Source organism: Sphaeramia orbicularis, chromosome 22, assembly GCF_902148855.1.
Source record: "Sphaeramia orbicularis chromosome 22, fSphaOr1.1, whole genome shotgun sequence".
Taxonomy (NCBI): domain Eukaryota; kingdom Metazoa; phylum Chordata; class Actinopteri; order Kurtiformes; family Apogonidae; genus Sphaeramia; species Sphaeramia orbicularis.
Genome location: NC_043978.1, coordinates 34457632 through 34480219, shown reverse-complemented (window position 1 = coordinate 34480219; position 22588 = coordinate 34457632). Strand labels below are relative to the sequence as shown.

General features: G+C 37.5%; 4 protein-coding genes across 4 annotated transcripts; 3 read left to right on the top strand and 1 right to left on the bottom strand.

Moving 5' to 3' along the window:
• Positions 1-75: 75 nt before the first annotated feature.
• Positions 76-6091, bottom strand: LOC115413652 (sodium/bile acid cotransporter-like). Its single transcript, XM_030126655.1, has 6 exons — positions 5820-6091; positions 4219-4648; positions 2553-2757; positions 2210-2388; positions 657-856; positions 76-501 (listed from the first exon to the last, which is right to left on the bottom strand). Exons 2-6 carry the CDS (start codon positions 4626-4628, stop codon positions 446-448), a joined length of 1050 nt encoding a protein of 349 aa, XP_029982515.1. The 5' UTR covers positions 4629-4648; positions 5820-6091; the 3' UTR covers positions 76-445.
• Positions 6092-9188: 3097 nt separating this feature from the next.
• On the top strand, positions 9189-14049 carry LOC115413805 (protein max-like). Its single transcript, XM_030126905.1, has 4 exons — positions 9189-9366; positions 11728-11835; positions 12502-12625; positions 12716-14049. Exons 1-4 carry the CDS (start codon positions 9331-9333, stop codon positions 12898-12900), a joined length of 453 nt encoding a protein of 150 aa, XP_029982765.1. The 5' UTR covers positions 9189-9330; the 3' UTR covers positions 12901-14049.
• Positions 14050-14155: 106 nt separating this feature from the next.
• On the top strand, positions 14156-18152 carry LOC115413804 (ras-related protein Rab-15-like). The gene is made up of 7 exons (XM_030126904.1): positions 14156-14889; positions 16657-16717; positions 16802-16862; positions 16951-17028; positions 17224-17313; positions 17510-17575; positions 17658-18152. The coding sequence occupies exons 1-7, from the start codon at positions 14766-14768 to the stop codon at positions 17814-17816; spliced, it is 639 nt and encodes a 212-aa protein (XP_029982764.1). The 5' UTR covers positions 14156-14765; the 3' UTR covers positions 17817-18152.
• Positions 18153-19031: 879 nt separating this feature from the next.
• On the top strand, positions 19032-20879 carry gpx2 (glutathione peroxidase 2). Its single transcript, XM_030126965.1, has 2 exons — positions 19032-19358; positions 20144-20879. Exons 1-2 carry the CDS (start codon positions 19137-19139, stop codon positions 20495-20497), a joined length of 576 nt encoding a protein of 191 aa, XP_029982825.1. The 5' UTR covers positions 19032-19136; the 3' UTR covers positions 20498-20879.
• Positions 20880-22588: the final 1709 nt, after the last annotated feature.

Genomic DNA, 22588 nt, shown 5'->3' with positions numbered 1-22588 from the left:
CAAGCTGCTTTTGTTCTCCATGAGTAAATTGCTTTAACACAGTGCAGTACAATTTGCCACTCTCAAAAGCTGAAATGACATTTTAATTGTGATTTAATAATTAATATTAAAAATAGAAGCTCTCTTGTTAACATTTTCCAAATATCATCTTCATACCAGATACTTTAAATATAAACATTCGTATAAAATGTTTTCTTGATATACTGTACAAAGTTGATTTTGAAGGACTATTAATAAGCACAGTTAAATATTAGTAATGTTTTAGCTTCAACAGTTGCTATTCTTTCTTTGAGTTTCACAGAGCTGAGTGAGGTATATGCAGGGTGCTGATAAGCTGCATTGTCATTTTAGGATTCAGCTCATTTTCATGTCCCTCTGTAACACTGGTGTAAGGTCCTTGATGCCGTCATCCTATTTTGTCTTCAGCTGTGACCTCCTTTTATTACTAAGGTTGTTTCACTTCATCTTGTTTGACTTCAACAGTGCAGTACGTTCTTGCGTCTGTTTGAGAGAAAACCCATGTTAGATTATTCAACTTTAAGTTTGGATATTGGAGATAATTACCAGCAAATGTGTGTTGAGTGTGTGTTCCTCTGAACCCTCTGTTCTTCTTCCAAGCATCACATTGAAAACACACAGGCAGCTGTGACATTTACCCTCAGCTGGAGGTTTCAGTGTTTGGTAACATCTGAAGCACAAGGCCAGAAGGAGGGCTTCACCACACTGAAACATGATGTATATCAGTGGGAAGAGAAACATTGGGCCGATGACCTCAGGAGTAAAGGCCACCTTTAGGATGGCGACACAGAGCTGGATGTTTTGACACCCCGTTTCCATGGAGATGGTTCTGCTGCATCTACAAGAGAAGACTTATTAGGTTTATTACTTGTGATTATGAGTTTTATTACCCCTCAGCTGAGAGGAACTGTAATCATTTTGTCGTCTGTCTGTCTGTCTGTCTGTCTGTCTGTGTCTGTTTGTCCATGCAACGTCATAATTATATTATCTGAAGAATGCACTGAGATATCTGCACCAAATTTATACTGTGGATGCATCTGGGCATGGAGCAAAAGCCTGGACCTACTTTTTCAAGGTCAAATGGCCTTGTGTAGTCATAATATCTGAGTACTTTCATATATATATATATATATATATATATATATATATATATATATATATATATATATATATATATATATATATATATATATATATGTTTGTAATAAGTTTTACACAAAGACAATCTAGTCTAAATTATAGGGCAGTAACTTTCAACAAAATCTTACACTATATTTGGCCAAGGGGAATTTATAGTGCGCATCTTGTTATGTTTACTATTACTCTAATTACTAAAAATCAATACTTAATCCAACAGTGCCATTTAAATACAGGAGAAGTTATTTCTACTTAAGTAATGTAGCTAAATCTTTTCTCAGTGGTGTTTGACAGAACACAGGACTCATCATAGAATACAAATTGTAGAATTTTTAGGAGTCATTAGAAATTTTGCAGGGAAAAGTGTTACCTCAAATGCCTACTGATTATCAGAGAAGACAACTATAACAATTATTTTGTTGGTTATAGATCTTTGATGAGACATATACAGCATGGCCAAAAAAGTCCCAACTAATATTTCCTCAGACCACCTTTGGCTTTAATTAGGGAAAGGATTTGCTCAAGATTTCAATAACCTTGTGCAATGTCAGAATGTTTACATCTGTAATTTATTTGATACATAATGTTGCTGAATCTACCCAACTGAACCAACCCCAGATCATAACACTGCCCCCACAGGCTTGTACTGTAGGCACTAGGCGTCATCTGCCTGTCTTCACACCCTGATGCATCTATCACTCTAACAGGGTCAACCATGACCTTTTTCCACTGAAACACAGTCCAATCTTTATGTTTTCTATCAAACTGATGGTTGTTTAAGAAATAAGAAGTTACTCACAGCATAAGGTTAAAAAATGGTTGCAGGTAAAACATTAATCACTGCAGTAAATATCCAATTATGTGTTTGCTTTGTTAAATCCACTTGGGGACTTTTTTAGCCAGGCACTGTATATTGAGTTTTTATGTCTAGAAATATATTTTGTGTTTACCTTTTGTTAAATGCATTTATATTTTATACAAAAAAGAACTACTTTGAAAATAATTTACTGCGCAGTGTTGAATTAGAATAGAATCTGTTGCTGTATGTACTTACTGAGGACTCATCCTGCACAAGACAGACATGGCATATCCGAGAGTAAAGCCAATCAGTGGCATCAGTGCAGCCACAGTAAGAACATCAGGCATGAAGATCGTCCACAGCACATTTCCGACAGCAAAGCCAGACAGAATTGATACCAATATGGTGGAGATAATCAAGAGACTGAGTCCAACCTGTCAACAAATATGTCACATGTCTGTTTTACTGTTAAAAATGTTACTGAGCATGAAAGCATTAAACTCAGTAGAGACTAGGACATAACCAGCTCATTCTCAAGCCGTCATAAAGCCTTAAGGCTAATCTCTTGACGATGTAGGAGCATGAATAGGAATCTCACCTTTAAGACAACTGGTGTGTAGTTTGGTTTGTAGTGATTGATAACAATGCCAATGGTACAAGGCACTAGGGTGAATGCCAGAGCAGTCATGATGCCGACGTATGGTACGGCGTTTTCCAGGCCAGGGAAGCCTTGACAAAAGACGAAGAGCAGCAAAGGCATCATGCCCAGAGCCACAATAGAGGAGCAGGTAGTCATCACAATGCTGGATCAAATACAGAGAACACATTATTAGAGTAACATATTCCAGCCCTTAAATGAAAGTAGCATTGCTGCATAGTAATTACACTTGAAATGCAAATATTCATACCAAAATGTCCTTAAGATAATCATGCAGCTGGAGAAGAAATGGTTTAATCTGGGATTTCTCACATTTTTTGGGATTGCCCTAATCTAACAGTTTATTGGGACAAAATTCAGAAGGAAATTCAAGAAATTTTAGATTTGAATACATCATTTGAACAACATCAGATAATTCTGGGGAATGTCTGTTTAGAGGGATTGAGTAAAAAACCAATATATATGCTTAGAGTTCTTGTATTACTAGCTCATAAAATTATTACTATAAACTGTCTTAAACCCCACCCACCCACTGTGGACCAGTGGATCCAAAGACTGAGAACTGTAGATTGTATGGGAAATAAAACCACAAGCCTGCAACTCCAGATGGACATTTACTTGGAGAGATGGTCTCCTGTTAAATCCAATCTGGCAAAGAAAATGTGTTGCTGACTTGTGGATGGGTGTTTTTTTTATTTGTTTGTTTTCTCTTTTCCTTCACATATATGTATAAGTGGAAAAAAATATGTAAAAGGCAAGAATTGTTCAATATGTATGAGACTGAACTGTATGTCAAGGAATTTGTTCTAAAAAAGGTTAAAAAAAAAAAAAAAAAAAAGATAATGCAGAAGTAATATCAATCCAAAAACAGACTAAATATGTGCAATAAAATGTTATTATTAATGCTTAATGTTACTGCTGTATTAATACTCCTACTTATGTTCAGCCTCATTTTAGTTACTTTTTACAGCCTGCAGTTGGGCAGTTTAACCTGCAGCAATGCATCATAAGATCATCATATGTTAGTTGCATGGCTGCCCTGTGAGCACCGCATACTTCTGAAAACTCATGTCTTCATGAGCTTAGAAAAGAAGCCCTGTTTTCAACTGATAAGGCATTAACCAGCTGATCAAAAATGTTTTGTTTTATTTTATTTTATTATATTTTAAGCTTTTACTAGACTTAAGAAGTAGGAAATTTTCATAATCTATAATGGGACATTCCATCTAACAATCAAAAATCGATACATTCAGAGATACATAGTTTTTACTGGACATGAATGGTTGTAATCTGAAAAGTAATTAGGAATTTAAAAAAAAAAAGTCAAAAGACAAAAAGTAATGTTTTCCTCTAAGATGCAGTGGAGTATAAGTATAAAGTTGCATCAAATGAATATAATTATATTACATGTAGTTCAAATTTGTACTTAAATACAGCTCTCAAGTAAATTATTTAGTGACTTTCCACCATTGCATATAATAAACAAAACAAGACTTAAAGTTTTTGGAATTCCGACAGACATGCTGACACAGCTTAAATGGTAAAGTATGCATTTGTAATCTTCCATTAAAGCAAGAATCAATATGTTACATCAGCGAGGGTTTACCTGAGGTTCATGTCACCTTTCACAGCCAAGGAAAAAATATTGGATAAGCTTCCGCCTGGACAGCAGCCACAGATGAGTACAGTCACAGCCTTAATGGGATCCATCTGTAAGGTTTTGGCTAAAGAGTAAGCAGTCAGTGGCATGATCCCAAACTGGGCCAGTAGAGCAATGCCTACCCCTTTGGGCTTGAGTATGTGGCTCTTGATTTTGGTTATTTCCATTTTGCAGCCAAGGGATATCATAGTGATGAAGAGGATAATAATGGTGATGGTGTTGATGGCTTTGTTGAGGGGTCCAGGAATGTTAAAGGCACCTGCGCTTCCATTGCCAGAGATGTTTCCTTCAATGTAGATTCCCTTATAGAGTTCTTCGGTTACATTCATGGTAGCGCTGGTGCCAATACTGTGCATTTACACTGCTGTGGCTGTACCTGTTACACAAACACAAAGAATTAGTATGAGCAACCTTTTCACAGCAGATATCATGGCCTGTGAAAGCAGCAGAAAGCATAGGTGTCCAGTTTACTCAGTTCTGGTTGTGGTTATTGTTACCATTATAATTATCACCATCGTTGTTATTGTTTGTATTGTTAATATTTTCTTGTGAGGGTCTTCGCCACCCCCCAACCCCATGTCAGGTCCGGCATCAAAATGTGGTTCAACAAAACTCATAATAAAGACAGTAGAATATCAAAGGGAGCTTCATCTACTTTATGAAGTTTTCCTTGGCAAAGCAAATTTGTTCAGCACCAAAAGGCAGCCAGACAACAATTCTGCTGTTATGATGCTGGACAAGATAAGTTAAAAAAAAAAAAAAAGAAAAAGAAAAGAAAGCATAGGTGTTAATGATAACATACGGTAAACTATGGCTCTGGTCAATTTAGTTGCACTAAAATGTTTACTGTCAAAATGTCTGCTGATGTCAAAATATTCACACAGAAGACTTGACCAGTTGTAGAAAATGGTTCCATTCATATTTAGTCTGACATCAACAACGTGAAATGCCAACTAGGGCACTCAGAGTGGAAAGCTTAAAATGACAGTACTGGACGAATCAAAAACACAGCTGATTACACACAGCAGCCAATGAAGCATATTAACAGCATCCAAGGCTGGTCATCCATGCAAGTGTTACAGTATTCCGGCTAAATAGACATTTGTACAAATCCCACATGACGTTAAGAATGTCGGTAACAACAACCCAGAAGTCTGGGTCAGAGTAAAACCCAGCACTTGGGGGCATTTTTACTATTTTCACTCACTTTATTCTTAACAGTTTTCTCTCAGTGTCACTGAATAATTTAGATACAAACACATAAATATTTAGTTAATAGTATTTTATTTAGAATGGAGTTATTTACATTGATGGTTAAAACTATGGAATTTCACATACTGTTTAGTAATTTGGTTATTTTATTTGTTTTAACAGTTTTACAAACGATTAAGCAAACTGGCCACACAAACAGTGGTTCAGTTGTATGTTTTTTTTGTTTGTTTTTTTTTATTTCATGATCTTCACTGTAAAAGTTCAATTAAACAACACATGCCAGACTTATTACTCATGACCATTTTAAATATTAAGGTACCAAGTTGCTGTCTTACCTTCATTTAGGCGAACTTCTGCCGCTTCAAAATTGCCTCTCACTCACTGGTTTCCATCTCTCCTCACATTCTTCTGCTTAGATCCTTTTCTCTGTGTAGACCCCTTACCCTCCCCTCTTTGTCACATGGGCCCATGTGAAAATAATGGGGGCAAAGAAGCAGCAACAAAACATTTGAACTGTTTTCTGTAGAACTCATTGCGAAACTGTTTTACCATCCCCACATATTCCACAGAATCTAAGCAATCCCAGGTTTTAAGACTGTTACGGGAAATCATCTGCTTTGCACTGGTAGGTTTGGCAACTCCTGGATGTAGAATCGTGGGAAAGTTTGTCATTGATAGGCCTGATAGTGTAGAAAGAATGTAATTACAGTGATACTTCTAAAGAGGCACTTTCATTTAGCCTCACTAGTGCACGTAAACAAACCTTTAATTAACGTTATGCAGCCGGGCAGAGAATTCAGTTTGCCTGGCAGTGCCAACAGTTGTTTCAAAAGAGGCTCTCTTTTTTTGTCAGACTGGGGTGCTTTTGTTGACCCAGAAATTTTAGTTCCAGCTCACATGAGTGTCCAAGATACGGCAAACAAGACCTAAAAGCTCTTGGTCTAATCCTTAAAAGTGTGGTAAAGATTAGCAAAGACAGCGCATGTTAAATCTATGCACCTCACGTGACAGAATCCTTCACTACAACAACAATCATTGCTGTAACCTCCCACAGAGCAAAAGAGTCTGGATTCTACAAGTGATGAATAAATGGATAATATATTAAGAGTTGGAGAAAATGTAGATATTTGTAAAAACCACACTCACATTTTGTTTCAAAAGCCTGAGGGAATTATATTCAGTCTAGAAGGGTATTCAGAGAATGTGACACCAGGCTTGGGCCAATAGTCCCTTCCTATTCTTGTTCCACAATATAATTAAACCACAAATATATGCAAAAAAAAAACAAAGAAACACTAATTATGACTTGTGTTTTCCTTCCTTATGCCATTTAGTGCCAATTTTAGTGACCAAATGGTAGCAAAGGTTAAGTTCAAGGTTAGGGATAAAGTCTGAGAAATGTCTAGAGAAAGGGAAAGGCAGACCCATCCCTTTTCACACATTTGTTCCTAACTTTAAAGGCCTCATCCTTGAGTCATGCTCTTCAACTGAGTTTCATCAAAACTGGTGAAGTGTTTTTTGTTGTAATCACACTGACACACTTGTCAAACATGAGTGATTGGAGATGAGGAACCAGGTCAATGTTAAGTGGCATTATTAACCAATCAGTATGGTTCAGTTACATGCTGCTCAGAGTAACATTCAAGACATTCATGCCAACATGCTAATGTATATATCAGTGAATACTACAATAGGGATTTTATCATCATCAGAAATATTACACTGAAAGTGTAAATTAGGTCTGTGATCAGGAACACCTGAAACACCTGAAATTGTGTTTAGTACCATAAACATTACAATCCCAGACTGGAAAAAATATTCTTTTGGCTGCAAATCAATAAAACAGAAGTCATTATCTTTGGTCTAGTTTCTGCCATTTAAGAATGATCAGCAAACTCAAGCCGGATCCCTCTTTCCGTGACATAGAAACAGTGATCCGTGTATTCATCACTCAGACTACACTATAACTCACTCCATTTAGGGCTGCCTCAGTCCTCTCCAAATCACCTGCAAATGATATGGAATACTGCTGGAAGGTTGCTGAAAGGACAAAAAGTGCCACCATATCATTCCCATCTAAGCCTCTCTTCACTGTGTACTTTGGGATTCACTGGAAGACGATATTGATTACATTTAAAGCCTTTAATGGTCCAACTCATTTTGAAACTTAGAGATGATAAAACTTTCCAGGTGCTGCTCTGAGACTGTGGAACCAGCTACGATTAGATATTAAATGCATTCCTTCTATTTGTAGTTTGAAATGTTGGAGGAAAAAAACAGTTTTCTTTTCTTTAGCATTCCTGGCACACTAATCTTTTGGTCTGTTATGTCTATAATTCAGAAATGCATTTTGTTGCTTGTGACTGTTAATTCTTTTGACATGTTTTTACTTTAAGTGATTTAATGAATGTTAGTTTTGCATTGTCCTGTGTCATAACCTGTGCAGCACAATTTTTTTTACTTACTCAGTTATTTACTACGTACATTCACATCCTGCTACTTAAAACGTGATATCAATTTGTGTGATATGGTGTTGTTTTTATAATTCCTCATAGTGTGTGCTCTCCAAACAGATCAACAGCTGGGTAGCTATGAAGAAAGTAAGTTAATTTTATTAAATATTAAAAACACATATTCACAGATGTTAAAATATTGACTTTTTTTTTTGATACTTTTGTATTATATGACACCTTTTATCAATAAATGGAAATTATGTAACAATTCTAAAAAAAAAAAAAAAAAAAAAAAAAAAAAAAAAAGATGTGCCTTCATTGCCCTGGTATTTAACATTTTCACAGTGTCATAAAAAAGAAGAAATGTGGCTTTTATTAGAGAGCCTAGCCAGTGACAGTGGAGGTATGCTAATATGTTGCTGAGACAAAAACTATGGAATACAGACCATGGGGAATTATCTTTGTTTTCCTCATTTCTTTATTGTCTTTCATAGGAGCAGATGTGAGGCAAGTTTGGAGCTTATCCATGATTTAAAAATGAGCACACATATGGCATGCAATATTTGTTATTTAATAAAAATGCTAAACAGCATACATTTATGGTGTATGCAAATTTAATCAAAATATTTCCAGTTTTACTAAAATATGGCATTCTGCAGTAGCTGTATGAACAGTGGAAGCTATTTAAAGGTCCTATGGAGGCAAGTTTGCATGGATGGAGAGTGGGGGAGGGCAGCTGACAAGAGCTAGGCCACCATCTGGCCTCATAATCATATGCTGGGTGAAGAGCCTGGTTATTGTAACACACTACCCTGTTACAATATTCACCAAAATAACTGACTATAGCACAATCCATTTTGTTCTGCAGCCTTAATAACTCAAATTCAACTATGCCTGAAGAAGCTATCTGCAGAGAATGTTAAATGAAATGTGAATGTAAAGGTTTATAGCACACCTAGTTTATTAAATTCATATCCGCTCAGTAAAGTATAAATTACTGCATCAATTTAATAACTAGGAATAATACACTTTTCTGCATAAATAACACTAGAGTTCCTGAGGCTGCTATGTTTGCAACTTGGAATAGATAACGGTCTATCTCGGTGGGCGTGTCTAGGTCCGTGGATTTGTGGTAACTGTAGTCAAAATATTTTTAAAGTACTAGCGCTTCACGGGGGAACTCCTACATTACCCATAAACAATTGTTTTGCTGAGCTTGCGCAGTGTATGTTTTCCCGTCCATGTGTAGGCGAATCACGTGTAGAGAAACAGTCGGTCGTCATGTCTGTGCTGTAGCTGCGCTCCGTGCTAGATTTTATTTGCCACCCCAGTTGTCGCTGCACTTTGTTTTGACAGCTGCTTGCTTTCTTTTCTCATACCTTTTTACAGAAGAATGAGCGAAAACGATGACATCGAAGTCGACAGCGATGTATGTGGTTTAGTTTCCTGTAGAAGTAGCTAGCCAGGTTGTTAGCTAAACAACTTTAACATTCCTGTCAACCTACGCTATCTGATTAAGCTAGCTAGTGAGCTGTGTGTTTAAGCTAACAGTGGGTTTCATAACGGGAAAGAGTGTTTTTTTCCCAGTAGTGGTTGACTGGTTTGGAGTTTTAGGTCGAGCACATTAAAGTCAGGTGATAATGTTGCGTCTTTTTGCTGCGTGATAGCTCTTTGACATTGATTATTCCTTTAGGGCAGTTCATCATTGGGCAACAATAATAAACTGCCTGTAGTGTTATGAGAGCTAATGGTCTAATAAAGCACACTTGTCAAGTTGAGTTACAAACTGTAGGTCTAATGAAAATATGACACGACTGCCATAAACGGTAGTAAATCTGTCGTCGTAAGCAAGGTCAGTTCATCTGAGAGGTGAAGGATAGGACGGATATAATCTGACCGTACAAGTTGTACGTCGTTGCATCGTTTATTAAAATTAGAATGCACCAAAAACAAAGTTCAGACCTTCTTTTACGAAATATATGATAACCTGTCATTTCTGATGCCTGAATATTATATTATATGTAATAGGCCCGAAATATCTTGTAATTTACGGATTATTTTTTGCCTTTTACTTGTTTAAAATTAAAATCGAATCTGTACTTCGTATTTCTAAAATGTTGAATCTACTTTGAATTAATCAAATGAAACAAGCAGGACAAAATGGGCAAAGAAGTACTCGGTGTTCTCCTGAATTGCTAAACCTCTTACATTAGCATTAGATCTGCAACACAAATAAGACACTGGAGATGGCTGTGTTCATTTTCTTTGGGTTTTATGTCCACATTAACCAGTCCTGTGATATTTTTCTGCAGCCTCGGTCCTCTTTGAAATGCACTATGCCTTCAACGAGTGTCTCTGCAGGAGTTTGCACAGTGTGCCTGAAATAGAATCCCCTGTTTCGATATTAAACATTATGAACAAATGGGTTTAAGTAACCCATGATGTATAAAACTAGCGCATCGAATCGACGCTAAGATCTCCGATTTTCGATTTGGTTAGATATATCTCTGGCGGATAATTCCCCTCCCCCCATTTCATTAAGCTGGATCTTCTGCTCTGGATCCTCATGCTGATATACTGTTAGACTGGTGAAGCTTATATTAAAAGGGAAATGTACTTGCGCCGGGCAAATTACATGATTTTATTTTCTTTATTTTATTATTTTTTTTATTAAATTGAAATGTAGATTTTTGTCTTTTTTTTTTTTTTTTGGGGGGGGGGGGGGTCATTTTGTTTATATACTTACTTCTGCTCATCTGGAGAAGCCAAAAGGGCAGATTAGTGCATTAAATCAGACTTTGCTCCAATATCACTGAGGCTGTGGCACTGTTGTTATTATGGCTGTGACAATGTGTATTTGGCCCATTCACTCATCTAAATGGGTTGTTTTTTCATCTTTGATAAACTACAAGGTTGTTTTCCATAGCTCTGTCTGCAGTTGATAAGCTAAATAATGAAAAAAAAAAATCCTTTGTTAATATTTGTGACTCATTTTAATTAGCAGTTTACCTTGACACAGCACCTGGCCTGAGACTGAGCCAACTGGCTGCTGTAGACCTTCAGCAGCTACTGAAGAGAAAGACTGCAGAGCTGATGCTCACCCTTTTGTTTTTTCCTCAAGTTGGCTCTCTGTCCCAACATCTTTTTATGTATCCACAGTTTTATTAGTTAATCCCTATAGTATGTTAAACAGTCTATATTTTAAATTATATTTTGCTTTGGAACTTAATGACTGCAGAGGTTAATGGAGAAGGTGAATTAATAATTGGAATTGATATCTTGTGAAGGACATTGAATTGTCACCATTGACCCTTTAAGACAGGGGTCACTAACCCTAGTCCTCCAGATCTACAATCCTGCATGTTTTAGATGTATTCCTCTTCAAACACACCTGATTCAAATGATAAGCCTATAGCTCTGCAGAAGCCTGATAATGACCCATCAGGTGTGCTGGAAGAGAGAAACATCTAAAACATGCAGGATAGTATCTCTGGAGGAACAGGGTTAGTGAACCCTACTTTAAGAGTATACAGAACATCTGTAAAATTTGGTAAATGGAGATCACATCATTGTAAAGATCATACATATAGGTTTCTGCTATGTGATGTCAAACTAAGACTTACATAAAGACTTATTGCCATTTTCTGTGTATTTTCCGAGTGCTTAGTTGCTGCAGACAAGTGTTGAAGTTTTTATATACAGAACTGTGTATATATTTTGGTAATGTATTTTGTAGAACCCTCCTGTATTTTAAGAACTGCTAGTATAATCTTTGCTTGTTCCTTTTCAGGCAGACAAGCGAGCACATCACAACGCACTGGAGCGCAAACGCAGGGACCACATTAAAGACAGCTTTCACGGTTTACGAGATTCTGTGCCTGCGTTACAAGGGGAGAAGGTGAGGGGAAAGTATATTAGTTTTTATATTTAAAAATTAGTCTCATAAGCTTCGAAAAACAACATGAGGTTTCATAGTTGGAGGGATGAGGTCAGCAGCCCTTGTCAGGGCTCAGAAACCTTTTAGTAAAGTCTTCAGTTCATCAGTAGCATTTAATATTCATCTAGATTAATAGACATTCTGTTAGACCATTAAAATCTCTGCTGTTGTTTGGTTTTCTGATTGAAATTTCTCATGTTATCCTTTGCCAATGTGTAGCTATGATTCTCCAAATCTGAGAATTAGATTGTGGGCTTATCTGATAGGCTAGTACATGAGAATCAATGTCACAAGCAGCTCATTGTCCTTCATGGACCTCTACAGTTCTGTTACACTCCCACAGCACAGCCACCTGACTGTTGCACGAGAGAAATATTTGTACACTGCATCCAGTTGCAGGGTATTTTACTATGAAAAGATTCTTTTTTTTTTTTTTTTTTCTTTGCAGTGTGCTGATATTTGATAAGTCTTGTTTGTAAAACCTAACTGTAACACCATGTTAACTCTGTAAATGTGCTGTACAGTTGGTTTGAGTACAGAAAAGCATGTTCTAACTGAATAACCAGACACTGCCACTTTACCCCACGGCTCTTTGAAATTTTTTGCTGACCGAGTTCTGTTTAACAGGCTTCCCGAGCACAGATTCTAGACAAAGCCACAGAATACATTCAGTACATGAGGCGGAAAAACCATACCCACCAGCAAGACATTGATGACTTAAAGAAACAGAATGCAGTGCTGGAGCAGCAGGGTAAGACAGACGTATCATTTGCATGTTTCTGCAGATGTTTGACTATGTCAGATGTATCTGATGTAATAGTTGTCCTGTTTTTTTCTGTAGTTCGTGCACTGGAGAAGGCCAAGGGGAACACTCAGCTCCAGACAAACTATTCTTCTGATAGCAGCTTGTACACAAACCGTAAAGGGAGTGCGGTGTCGGCCTTTGATGGTGGGTCTGACTCCAGTTCTGAATCCGAACCAGAAGAGCCACCCAACAGAAAGAAGCTGCGAGTGGAACCCAGTTAGACTCTACTCTCTACACAGACTCTCTTGCCCACCAGCCCCACCTCCTCTTACTTGTTCGCACTGAGTCCTACCTTCTTATGCCAGTCCAGGACACAAGATGGAGACTGTGTGAGAGAGGTGCTACCACAAAAACAAAACACAAACAAAAAACCTAAACGCTTCTACCTTCCTTTTTCCTGGCAAGCGTCCTGACACTCCTCTCATGGCCCCAGCAACAACTTTTAAGATCCCTAAAGTGAGGCAGCTCTGCAGTTTTGAAGGACTTGCTTATCAAACCTCATTATAACCATTCATAATCAAATATGGAGATGACGAGGTATGAGACTTAAGAAAAGAACCGGATGTTTTTTCTTTCGGATGCTTTAGACAACCCCTGAAGTGTGTGGGAGTTGTGCAAGTTAAAAAAACCTTTCACAAGTGGTAATTAGGGATAGTTTACCTTTTTAATATTCATATTTTTATGGAGAAAGAATGTGAAGTTGCTTTTGAAAGAAACATGCGTTATGCAAGGTGCAACCCTCCTTATTTAGTGTCAGTGGCTCAAGTTTTTGTCTTTGACATGTTTGTGTAATCAAATTTATCTTTCTATTTATAGTGGTGCATCTGAATTAATTTCTTACCCTTATATATTATTATGACTGATCTTATACCCTGCTCCCTACACATCTCTGACTTGAGATTTGTCTGAGAATACTGGAGGAGGAACAAGTTGGCCTGCAGTTTTGGTAGATTTTTCCACAGGTTCAACTACTTATTTTCCTCTACTTTTTATTATTACCTGATTAAAAATGTGGATTAAATGTCCCTTAATTGATACTGAATGTTACACAAAGCAATTTAAGGGCAGTGACTTTTATCTTTGTTTTTGGAAGTCAGTTTCAGTGTGTAGTATATTACACTGTATCCTCTTATTGGTGTCAGTTCTGCAAAGAAAAGCCTTCCCTTGAAATATTTGCCTGCGCTGGGAACGTTTATCTTTCTTTTTTCCTTTTTGCAGAGGTAAACTAGTGTGTATGTAATCAATATTTTTTGTTCCATTCCTTGGAAATTACAGGTATGTTGTACATACTGCCAACGGTTGTCTTGCAAGTTAAGGCGTACCTTTACTTTGAGACTATAAATAAAACTATTTTATCCTTTTCGGATGTATTTATGACTGGTGTGCTGTTTTTTCTGGGTAAGAAGCAGCTACTTGTTCACATTGAACTGGAGGAAAGCTGCTCAGCTACTCAAAAAAGTACAATAAACTAAATACTGCTCAGATAAAAAAAAAAAAAAAAAAAGTGGCATAAGTTACATAGCTTGAAAGATATGACATCTTGAATATATGCAGATCAGATACTTTACTCATACCAATGGGAAACTGAATGTCTGTACCGTTTCAGTCATTAAAAAATACGGGTATAGGTGTGTATTACCAACTTAATAGGCAGTATGGAACAATGAAAGGCACAAGTGACTAAACATTGGCATTGGGATTTGGGATGTGGCCTCCAAGGCACTAATCCTTAGTTAACTTCTTGTAGGATGCAGGTTATATGCTGCCTTCTGAGCCGTAGGAAATTGTACAACCCATAGCTTATTCTAACGACATTCAGCCGAACTCAAGGAAAAACTAAATACAAAATAGCCCAATTATTGACTCATTATGATGAATATACACATGGAGTCTGTCCGAACATAAGATTAAGCAAATCAATACCCAATGTAAATGCTCGTCAAAAGGTTTTAATGATTTTAGAATTTCCGATTTTAAACTGAAAGTTTGACGAGGGACTGTGAAGGCAGCACACACCGACAGGACCTGGACATCAGCTCAGACCTCCACAGAAAAGTCATGCTTTGTCATATTGTAGGATTTGGACATGGCTAAACAATACGACGTCTTGTTCAGGTTGCTTATGCTTGGAGACTCAGGGGTTGGGAAGACTTCCATGTTGCGCAGGTTCACGGAAAGTGAATTTGATTCTTCACATATTTCCACCATCGGTAAGACGCCCAATTCCCTGACGCCTGTTTCAGACTTCACTAAAGGGTCTGCATAGGACTGATGGGTGAATAGTTTTCACAGAATATATGCTGAGTGTGACCGGTTTTATATATTTCCGTTTTATTATACTTTTTGGTTATTGTAGCTACTTTTTTCTTTAGCTTCAAGTTTATTAAGAAATCTGCTTAGCTAGTGGGATTAGTAAATACCCCAGGTCCAAAGAGCCATGAAACTGCAACAGTAGTAGGAGAGCTCCAATGCCTTATACTAAATAGAACCACTTTAAAATGATGGTCCTTCCTATCTTCCATTAACAAAGTCATAACTACAGCAAACTAAAGCTTTGTTTGAACAGGGCTCATTTATTTTCTTTTTCCTTTACACTTAAGTAAAGTTTAGCATTTCACATTCATTAACATTTCTTATCTTTGATGCCTTGTTTCCTGACCATGTGATAGACTATTGAAAAGCTAATGAGGTTGTTTTACACTAAAGTGTCATCACATACAACCACCACAGAATCTGTTGTGACTCTTAATAGGAAATGCATGGAAAGTGTGAATGTAGAATGGAGCTTAGTCCAGGGTTAAAAGCTTTGAGAGAGCTAGATTCCAACAAGATACCATTTTCCCATTTCCTAGAGGATAATGGCTGTGCAGCTATCAGGGTTTGCATGGGATTAAACTCAGTTATTTGAGAAAGCAGCACAAAATCTCCTTGCTTTTGCTTTGATAATGTGATTGTTGACTACTAGTCATCAAGTTGAGTATTGCAGACAGCTGAGGAAGCAGGACACTGATGTGAGACCTGTTGAGGGACACAGTTTGTATGTAACAAACACACACCAGTGAAACACAAAGCACATTTACAGGGGTTGGACAAAATAATGGAAACACCTTCACCTCAAGATGATAATGCCCCAATCCATACAGCTAGAATTGTTAAAGAATGGCATGAGGAACATTCTAATGAAGTTGAGCATCTCGTATGGCCGGCACAGTCCCCAGACCTCAACATTATTGAGCATTTATGGTCAGTTTTAGAGATTCAAGTAAGACGTCGATTTCCAACGCCATCGTCTCTAAAAGAGTTGGAGGGTATTCTAACTGAAGAATGGCTTAAAATTCCTTTAGAAACAATTCACAAGTTGTATGAATCAATACCTCGGAGAACTGAGGCTGTAATTGCCGCAAAAGGCGGACCTACACCATATTAAATTATATTTTGTTGATGTTTTAAGGTTTTTCCATTATTTTGTCCAACCCCTGTATATTTGCAAGCATGTGTGCCACTGTGTCAGTGACAAGGTGTTTAAAGGGATTAAGGTCTCATATGAACCTCTTTCAAGTCAGCTTTACACTAGTAAGAAATGTGAAACACTACTTTTGTTTCCTGGGGGAATCTCAGTAAGGTGTGGACTTCAGTGTCATACATTCAAGGATCTCTTTTGTTTTGACGTTTGTCCTTGACAGTCGCATTTCTCAGCACTTTTGTGTCATTACCTAGCAGAATAGAGCACCTTCCTAGAAACCTCATTTGCACGTCCTTTAGGGAAACACAAAGCCGGAGGAGTTTTGTCAAGGTTAATGATTTATCAAAGGACTCGTTAAATGCTTAAAATACCACAATTGGCCCAAAACACCACAAAAGTAAATTTTTTAACCAAATTTGTAGAAGTTGCTCAAATGAATTTTTATAATATAGGTTTATGTTGTTAAAAAATAGCATATTTTGTTTAAAATATCTAATTTTCTTTTGTTTTGCAGGAATTGATTTCAAGATGAAAACACTAGAAATAGATGGAGTAAAGGTGCGAGTACAGATATGGTAGGTGAGATTTTCCTCTATGACTGGGTTATTTATGCAGCTCACTGTGTCAACCTGCTTTTCTGATGTGTGTGTTCTCTGCAGGGACACAGCTGGTCAGGAACGTTATCAGACCATTACCAAACAGTACTATAGGCGTGCACAGGTAAGCCTCCCATCAATATAGTCTAGTTACCTGATTTAGTTCATGTGATATTTCATCCAACTTTCTGTTTTTGTTTATTTCTATTCAGGGTATCATTTTTGTATATGACATCACAAATGAGCCGTCCTTTCAGCGTATAGTAAAGTGGGCCGGTGATGTGGATGAAGTAAGGCATAAAGCTGTATCATTTCATTTCCTGTTCCCTTGTTGTCCTTCACACTGACCCAGTATTTGTATTACATCTTAGTGAGCTGTCAGTGTTTGCTGCACACCTTGTAGTTAAATATCAGTGACGACATGAAGCGTCTTATCTGTTTGCTATCCACTGTGTCCTTTTATTGTTGTTGTCTGTATTTTGCAGTTTGCCCCAACGGAGGTGAACAGAATATTAGTTGGAAATAAGACTGATGAAGAGCTAAGCAGGCAGGTGTCAAAAGAGCAAGGCAGCAAGGTATTTTGTAACCTCTTTTTTTTTTTTTTTTTTTCCAACAGTCAAGCCAAAATATTTATATCAGCTGAATTTAATCATTTTATGCAGAATATATCATTACGTGCTAGCTTAAGAAAACTTGTGGGAGAAAACTGTTGCCAAATGTGGTGAATCATTGATTTCTTTGTTTCCAACCATATTTAATTGGATCTTGCAGCTAGCCAAATCTTATGGGATGGACTTCTTCGAGACGAGCGCGTCCTCCGACAGTAATATCACTGAGGTACATCTACATGGAAATATGCATAAGTACTGCAGAAAATGTATCCTCTGTGTATTTATTTTGTACTTCCTTCTTCCTCCAGTCATTCACACGTATAACAGAACTGGTGCTGGAGGCTCACAAAGCAGATGTGGACAACTTGTTAGGATCTCTGGATGAATATCTTGATAAAGCTGGTCTGGAGGAGGAGTCGGACAGGCCACGTACTGAGAACAACACTCAGAGGATCTGTTCGTGTTAGCATGATGAACATCATCCCTGTGCCACGGATAAAGATATTTTCCCCCTATGTGACATGGATCAGACTCCCACTGGAAATGACCTGTCAACAGATGCAGTTTGCAGGATCTACCAGCAGAGGGACAATTTTGTTTTTCATTACTGAACCTTGTAGGCAGCCAAGAGCATATCCCCCATTTCTCAAGGAAGTTCTGTAACTATTTGCTCTGGCAAAGCTACTGTCATGGCACATGCGTTTGTACTTAATCTCTGTTTCATGAATTTATTGTATTCCACCACATTTGCCTTTTTGTTTCTTTTTATTTATTTGTATGCTAAACTTTAAAAAAAATGCAAATTAGCGTATTACACATGGCTCCTTATGAAAGAAATCTATTTATTAAGGTCAGAAGATTGTGGAGGCTGCATTTTGGTTGCATCAGGACAGGTGTTGAATTATTTACACCCCGAAACTTGAATCTGAGCAGTGATGTATTCATTACAGTAGGCCTGTTTCCTCAAAGGGAACAGTGTTGTGCCATGCTCGGTGACCTTTCTAAATGCAGTACATGTTTTAATCACCTTGAATTAATGAATGTAGAGATTCTATAGCATCAGCCGGTGTAAGTTATAAGTAAAGAATGCATACTGCTGCTATTTTTTTTTTTTCTTCAGGATCAACTGAGGTGCCACAGGTGTTGTAATTTTAAAATGTTTGACATGCAAGAACGTAGTAGAACATAGAATTTACAATAAATCCTTCTGAAATAAATAAAATGATATTTGTTAACAAAGAAAATTGAGTTGTGTGCCAACGCTTTGGTGTGTCGTTAAATTAGGGGTGAGTGAAGTTGGGTCCACTGAGGGTTCATACAATGGCTTATCCATTTTTCATCACACACTGAAAGACAGGTGATCACATGATACATTTTTAATGAATGAGAAACAAGATACCTTAAAGCAGTATGCCATAATAACGTGGGCTTTTCTCCACTCAGCATGATTTGAAATGGGCATCTTAGTCAAATACATGTCATTAGTAATATCATAATATGACAGATCCAGTGATAAATATGTAACATAATGATGATGTGATGTGTTTTTTTTTTAAATTGGTCTGAATAGATCTGTCTCATTTCTGCTTTGAAGAATCAGTTTATCACTTTTATCAGTCGATCTGAAACTTACAGGGTTGTGTGTCTGACAAAGATCAGTTTCCTGCAGAGCCACCTGACACCCATGAAAAGCAGCTTTCTACCCTCCGAGTCAGGTGACCAGGTGGTTGGATACAGTCACGCACTGAGATCCTACCTTCTTCCAGTGTGGAAGCACAGGAGACAAGATGACGTTCATCGCCAAGACTTTCTATGACCTGAGAGCCACCACTCTGGAGGGAGACTCGGTGGACTTCAACGTGTTCAGGGGACGAGTGGTCCTGATAGAGAATGTGGCCTCTCTTTGAGGTACGACCACCCGGGACTTCAGTGACCTCAGCCATCTTCAGAGCAAGTACCCCCATCGGCTGGTGGTCCTGGGTTTCCCCTGTAACCAATTTGGATACCAGGTAGGTTGAGCAGAACAGAAGGATAGATAGACCATAATCTATTTTAATGATGCTATGAAGTATCTGCTTATGTAAAGTGAGTTTGATTATTAACTCATAAAGACCCAGTGCTACTTTTGTGGCAGTTCCCAAATATATATATATATTTTTTTATATTGAACTTTTCTTATGTTTTTTTATCATCATTTATTGTGATATTATCCTCTTTATTTTGATTTTTTTCAGTGTAAATCATGTATTTTCCTATATTTAATTCACTGATCATGTAGATGTTCATAAAAGCTCAGAGTAAATTCAAAGGTTATTATAGCAAAATGGAGAAAACTGAAGAAAAAGTGACTTTTTCACTAAAGTATGTCATTAACTGAACATAAAAACAAGTGTCTCCATCCACTGTCATTTGTCATACTACATAGGTTTTACTGATGAATCAATATTGTAGAAGATGACAGTGTTTCCACGTTCACTACAGAGCCTCTGAACGTCCAAATGGATCATATCTGATGACCATGAAAAGATGACAAACTACATTTTACACCAATTATTTACATGTATTGATAGAATTAGTGCATCAACAGGTATTAAACATTTCACATTAGTAGATGGTCTTGGTCGCCAGTGGCTGTTTGGGTCTTTATGGGTTAAATCTATTGTTGTTATGGCCAAAATTAGAACCAAACTAAAAGTATTTAGGCCTATACAACAGTGCTGTAGAAAACAATGTTATATATATTAAAAAAATCTGGACCTAATATAAGTGTATAATTCTCCAAATGCTTTTTCAGGAGAACTGCTCCAACAGTGAGATCCTAAATTCACTGCAGCATGTTCGTCCAGGGGGTGGATATCAGCCCAACTTCACCATCTTTGAGAAGTGTGAGGTCAATGGAGCGAACACACATCCAGTCTTTGCCTATCTGAAAGACAAGCTCCCCTATCCTGATGATGACCCAAACACCCTCATGCAAGACCCCAAATTTCTGGTTTGGAGTCCCATCAGCAGGAACGACATCTCTTGGAACTTTGAGAAATTCCTCATTGCGCCAGAAGGAGAGCCCTTTAAAAGATACAGCAAGAAGTTCCCCACCATTGATATAGAACCTGATATTCAAAGACTGCTGAAATTAACCAAGAACTAAGAATGACTTCTCATCCATAAAGCTCAAAGCTGATATGATGTCCTCCACGTTTTTAAGCCTTATTAAATGATAGTGATATTCTAAAAAATTCAGAGAATATCATCTGATGCTTTGTAAGTGCTTAAAACTATGAGTACATTTCATATTTATTCAAACTTTGCTTTTTATTAAGGAAAGGGATAGCACTTTAACTGTACAGCTTTAGATTAAGTAACAACAACTGCAGCAAAAATGCTTTATTTTCCAGAAATATAGTGTTTATTTACATGTTGTGTTATTGTATGTCCTGTGGGAGCCTGACCAGCAGATGGTGCTACTGATTTGATCATACACAGCTCTGCTATAATGCATTAACCCCCTCTATCCCACACACATACAAAGTATTTGCACTGGAATAAATCCCTCCAATCATTTTTGTGTCTCTTGGTTTTACATACTGTATTTTGAGTGATGTATCGTAAATTATCTGGCTATGGGCAAGGATGAAACAGCTGAAACAAATGTGTGTGTAATGTCATTGCACAGTCAAATGGTCTTTAAAATGACACACTCCCCTGCATTATGCATCCTTTAGCCTGCTGATTCATTCTGTTTTCATTGTTTTTCACTGAAGTCATCAGATTTGCATTTATGAGCAGGGCTCTTACTAGAGATTATACAGCTACAACCAAAGCTGTTACAGTGACACCTAAAATACAGCTTATCATCACACTCTGTCGTGACTACTATCTTGCTACAGTGTATGAGCTCTGGTCTTTATAATTTGTTAGCCAGGCATGATTTAATGAAGTTATGACTATAGACCAGGCAGTAATCTAATGTCTGTGGCACATTGCTCTGGGGCCTTTTGCAACAGCAGTGAAACACTCAAGTCACCTGACACTGGGGTTATTTCCTCTTGAAGTGACTTGTGGTTGAATCATGCCTCTCTGTGTTTGCATATCAAATTTAGTTTGTGTATTGTGATACATGGAATCACTTAAATAATATACTCTCCTCAAGCCTGATAGTAGCTACAGTATGCAGCTCAGTGTTAGACTGTTAGGTAAATAATGAAGGCTGTCAACAGCAGTAAGATCAGGAGGAATAACAAGAGCCTCTCTCCTGTCTCTCCACCCTCCCACTGCTCCCCTACACACACAATTTACAGATATAAGCAACAGAGAGTGTTTATGATAGAAAGAGGAATCACTCAATGAAATAAAAATAAAATGAAATGAAATAAAATAATGCAATGACACAACAAGCTTCACAACAAGGCATGATAAGACTCAGCATGTAAAAGTCCAGTAGAGGTCTGTTTTCAAAGATTCTTTGTTGTTGTTTTTTTTGCAAGTAACAAAGTGTATGCATTTGGGGAGTATAAAAGATAACCTATTACATTTTAATAAATAACAGCTTGTATTCATTTAAAGCAGAGAGGTCAAACATACGGCCTACTGGCCAAAATCAGCCCACTAAAGGGTCCAATCCGGCCCACAGGATGAATTTGCAGTGCAAAAATTGCACAGTACACATTAACGTCAAGGATGTCACTGAGTCTTGATCAGTTGTTCTGATCATGACGTTAAATACTGTATTTTTCAGTTCCAGATTCCTGTTACTATGTTTTGTGCCAGATCCACTGCAATCTGTAAGCATAATACTGTTAAAATTGCACTTATTTTCTCAAGAGAATGCCCCACATACAACACCTTCAAGACTGAACTTAAAAACTGGCTGAAATCAAATCCACACTGTACACACTAGAGCCCTGCAGGTCTCCTGATGCACATTGCATGTTTTCTCCTGTGTCTGGATAATCTGCACTACTGCCACCTCACTAACAAGTGCTGCTTCCAACCAGGTAAATTGTTCATATTCATATTCATCTTCACCTTCACTGGAATCAAGTTTTCTCTTTTTTGTGTTGCATGACCACCTGCCCATATGCCAATGTCTCTCTAGGTGTTTGTACTAATACTTAAAGGTTAACTGTGTATACTGCATATGTGAACTAATGCTATGTAATGTGTGGGTGTAAACTTCATTTTTAAAATGTTTCTAATTTTATGAATGCTGGCACTTTACTTCTTACCCAGGGACAACCGT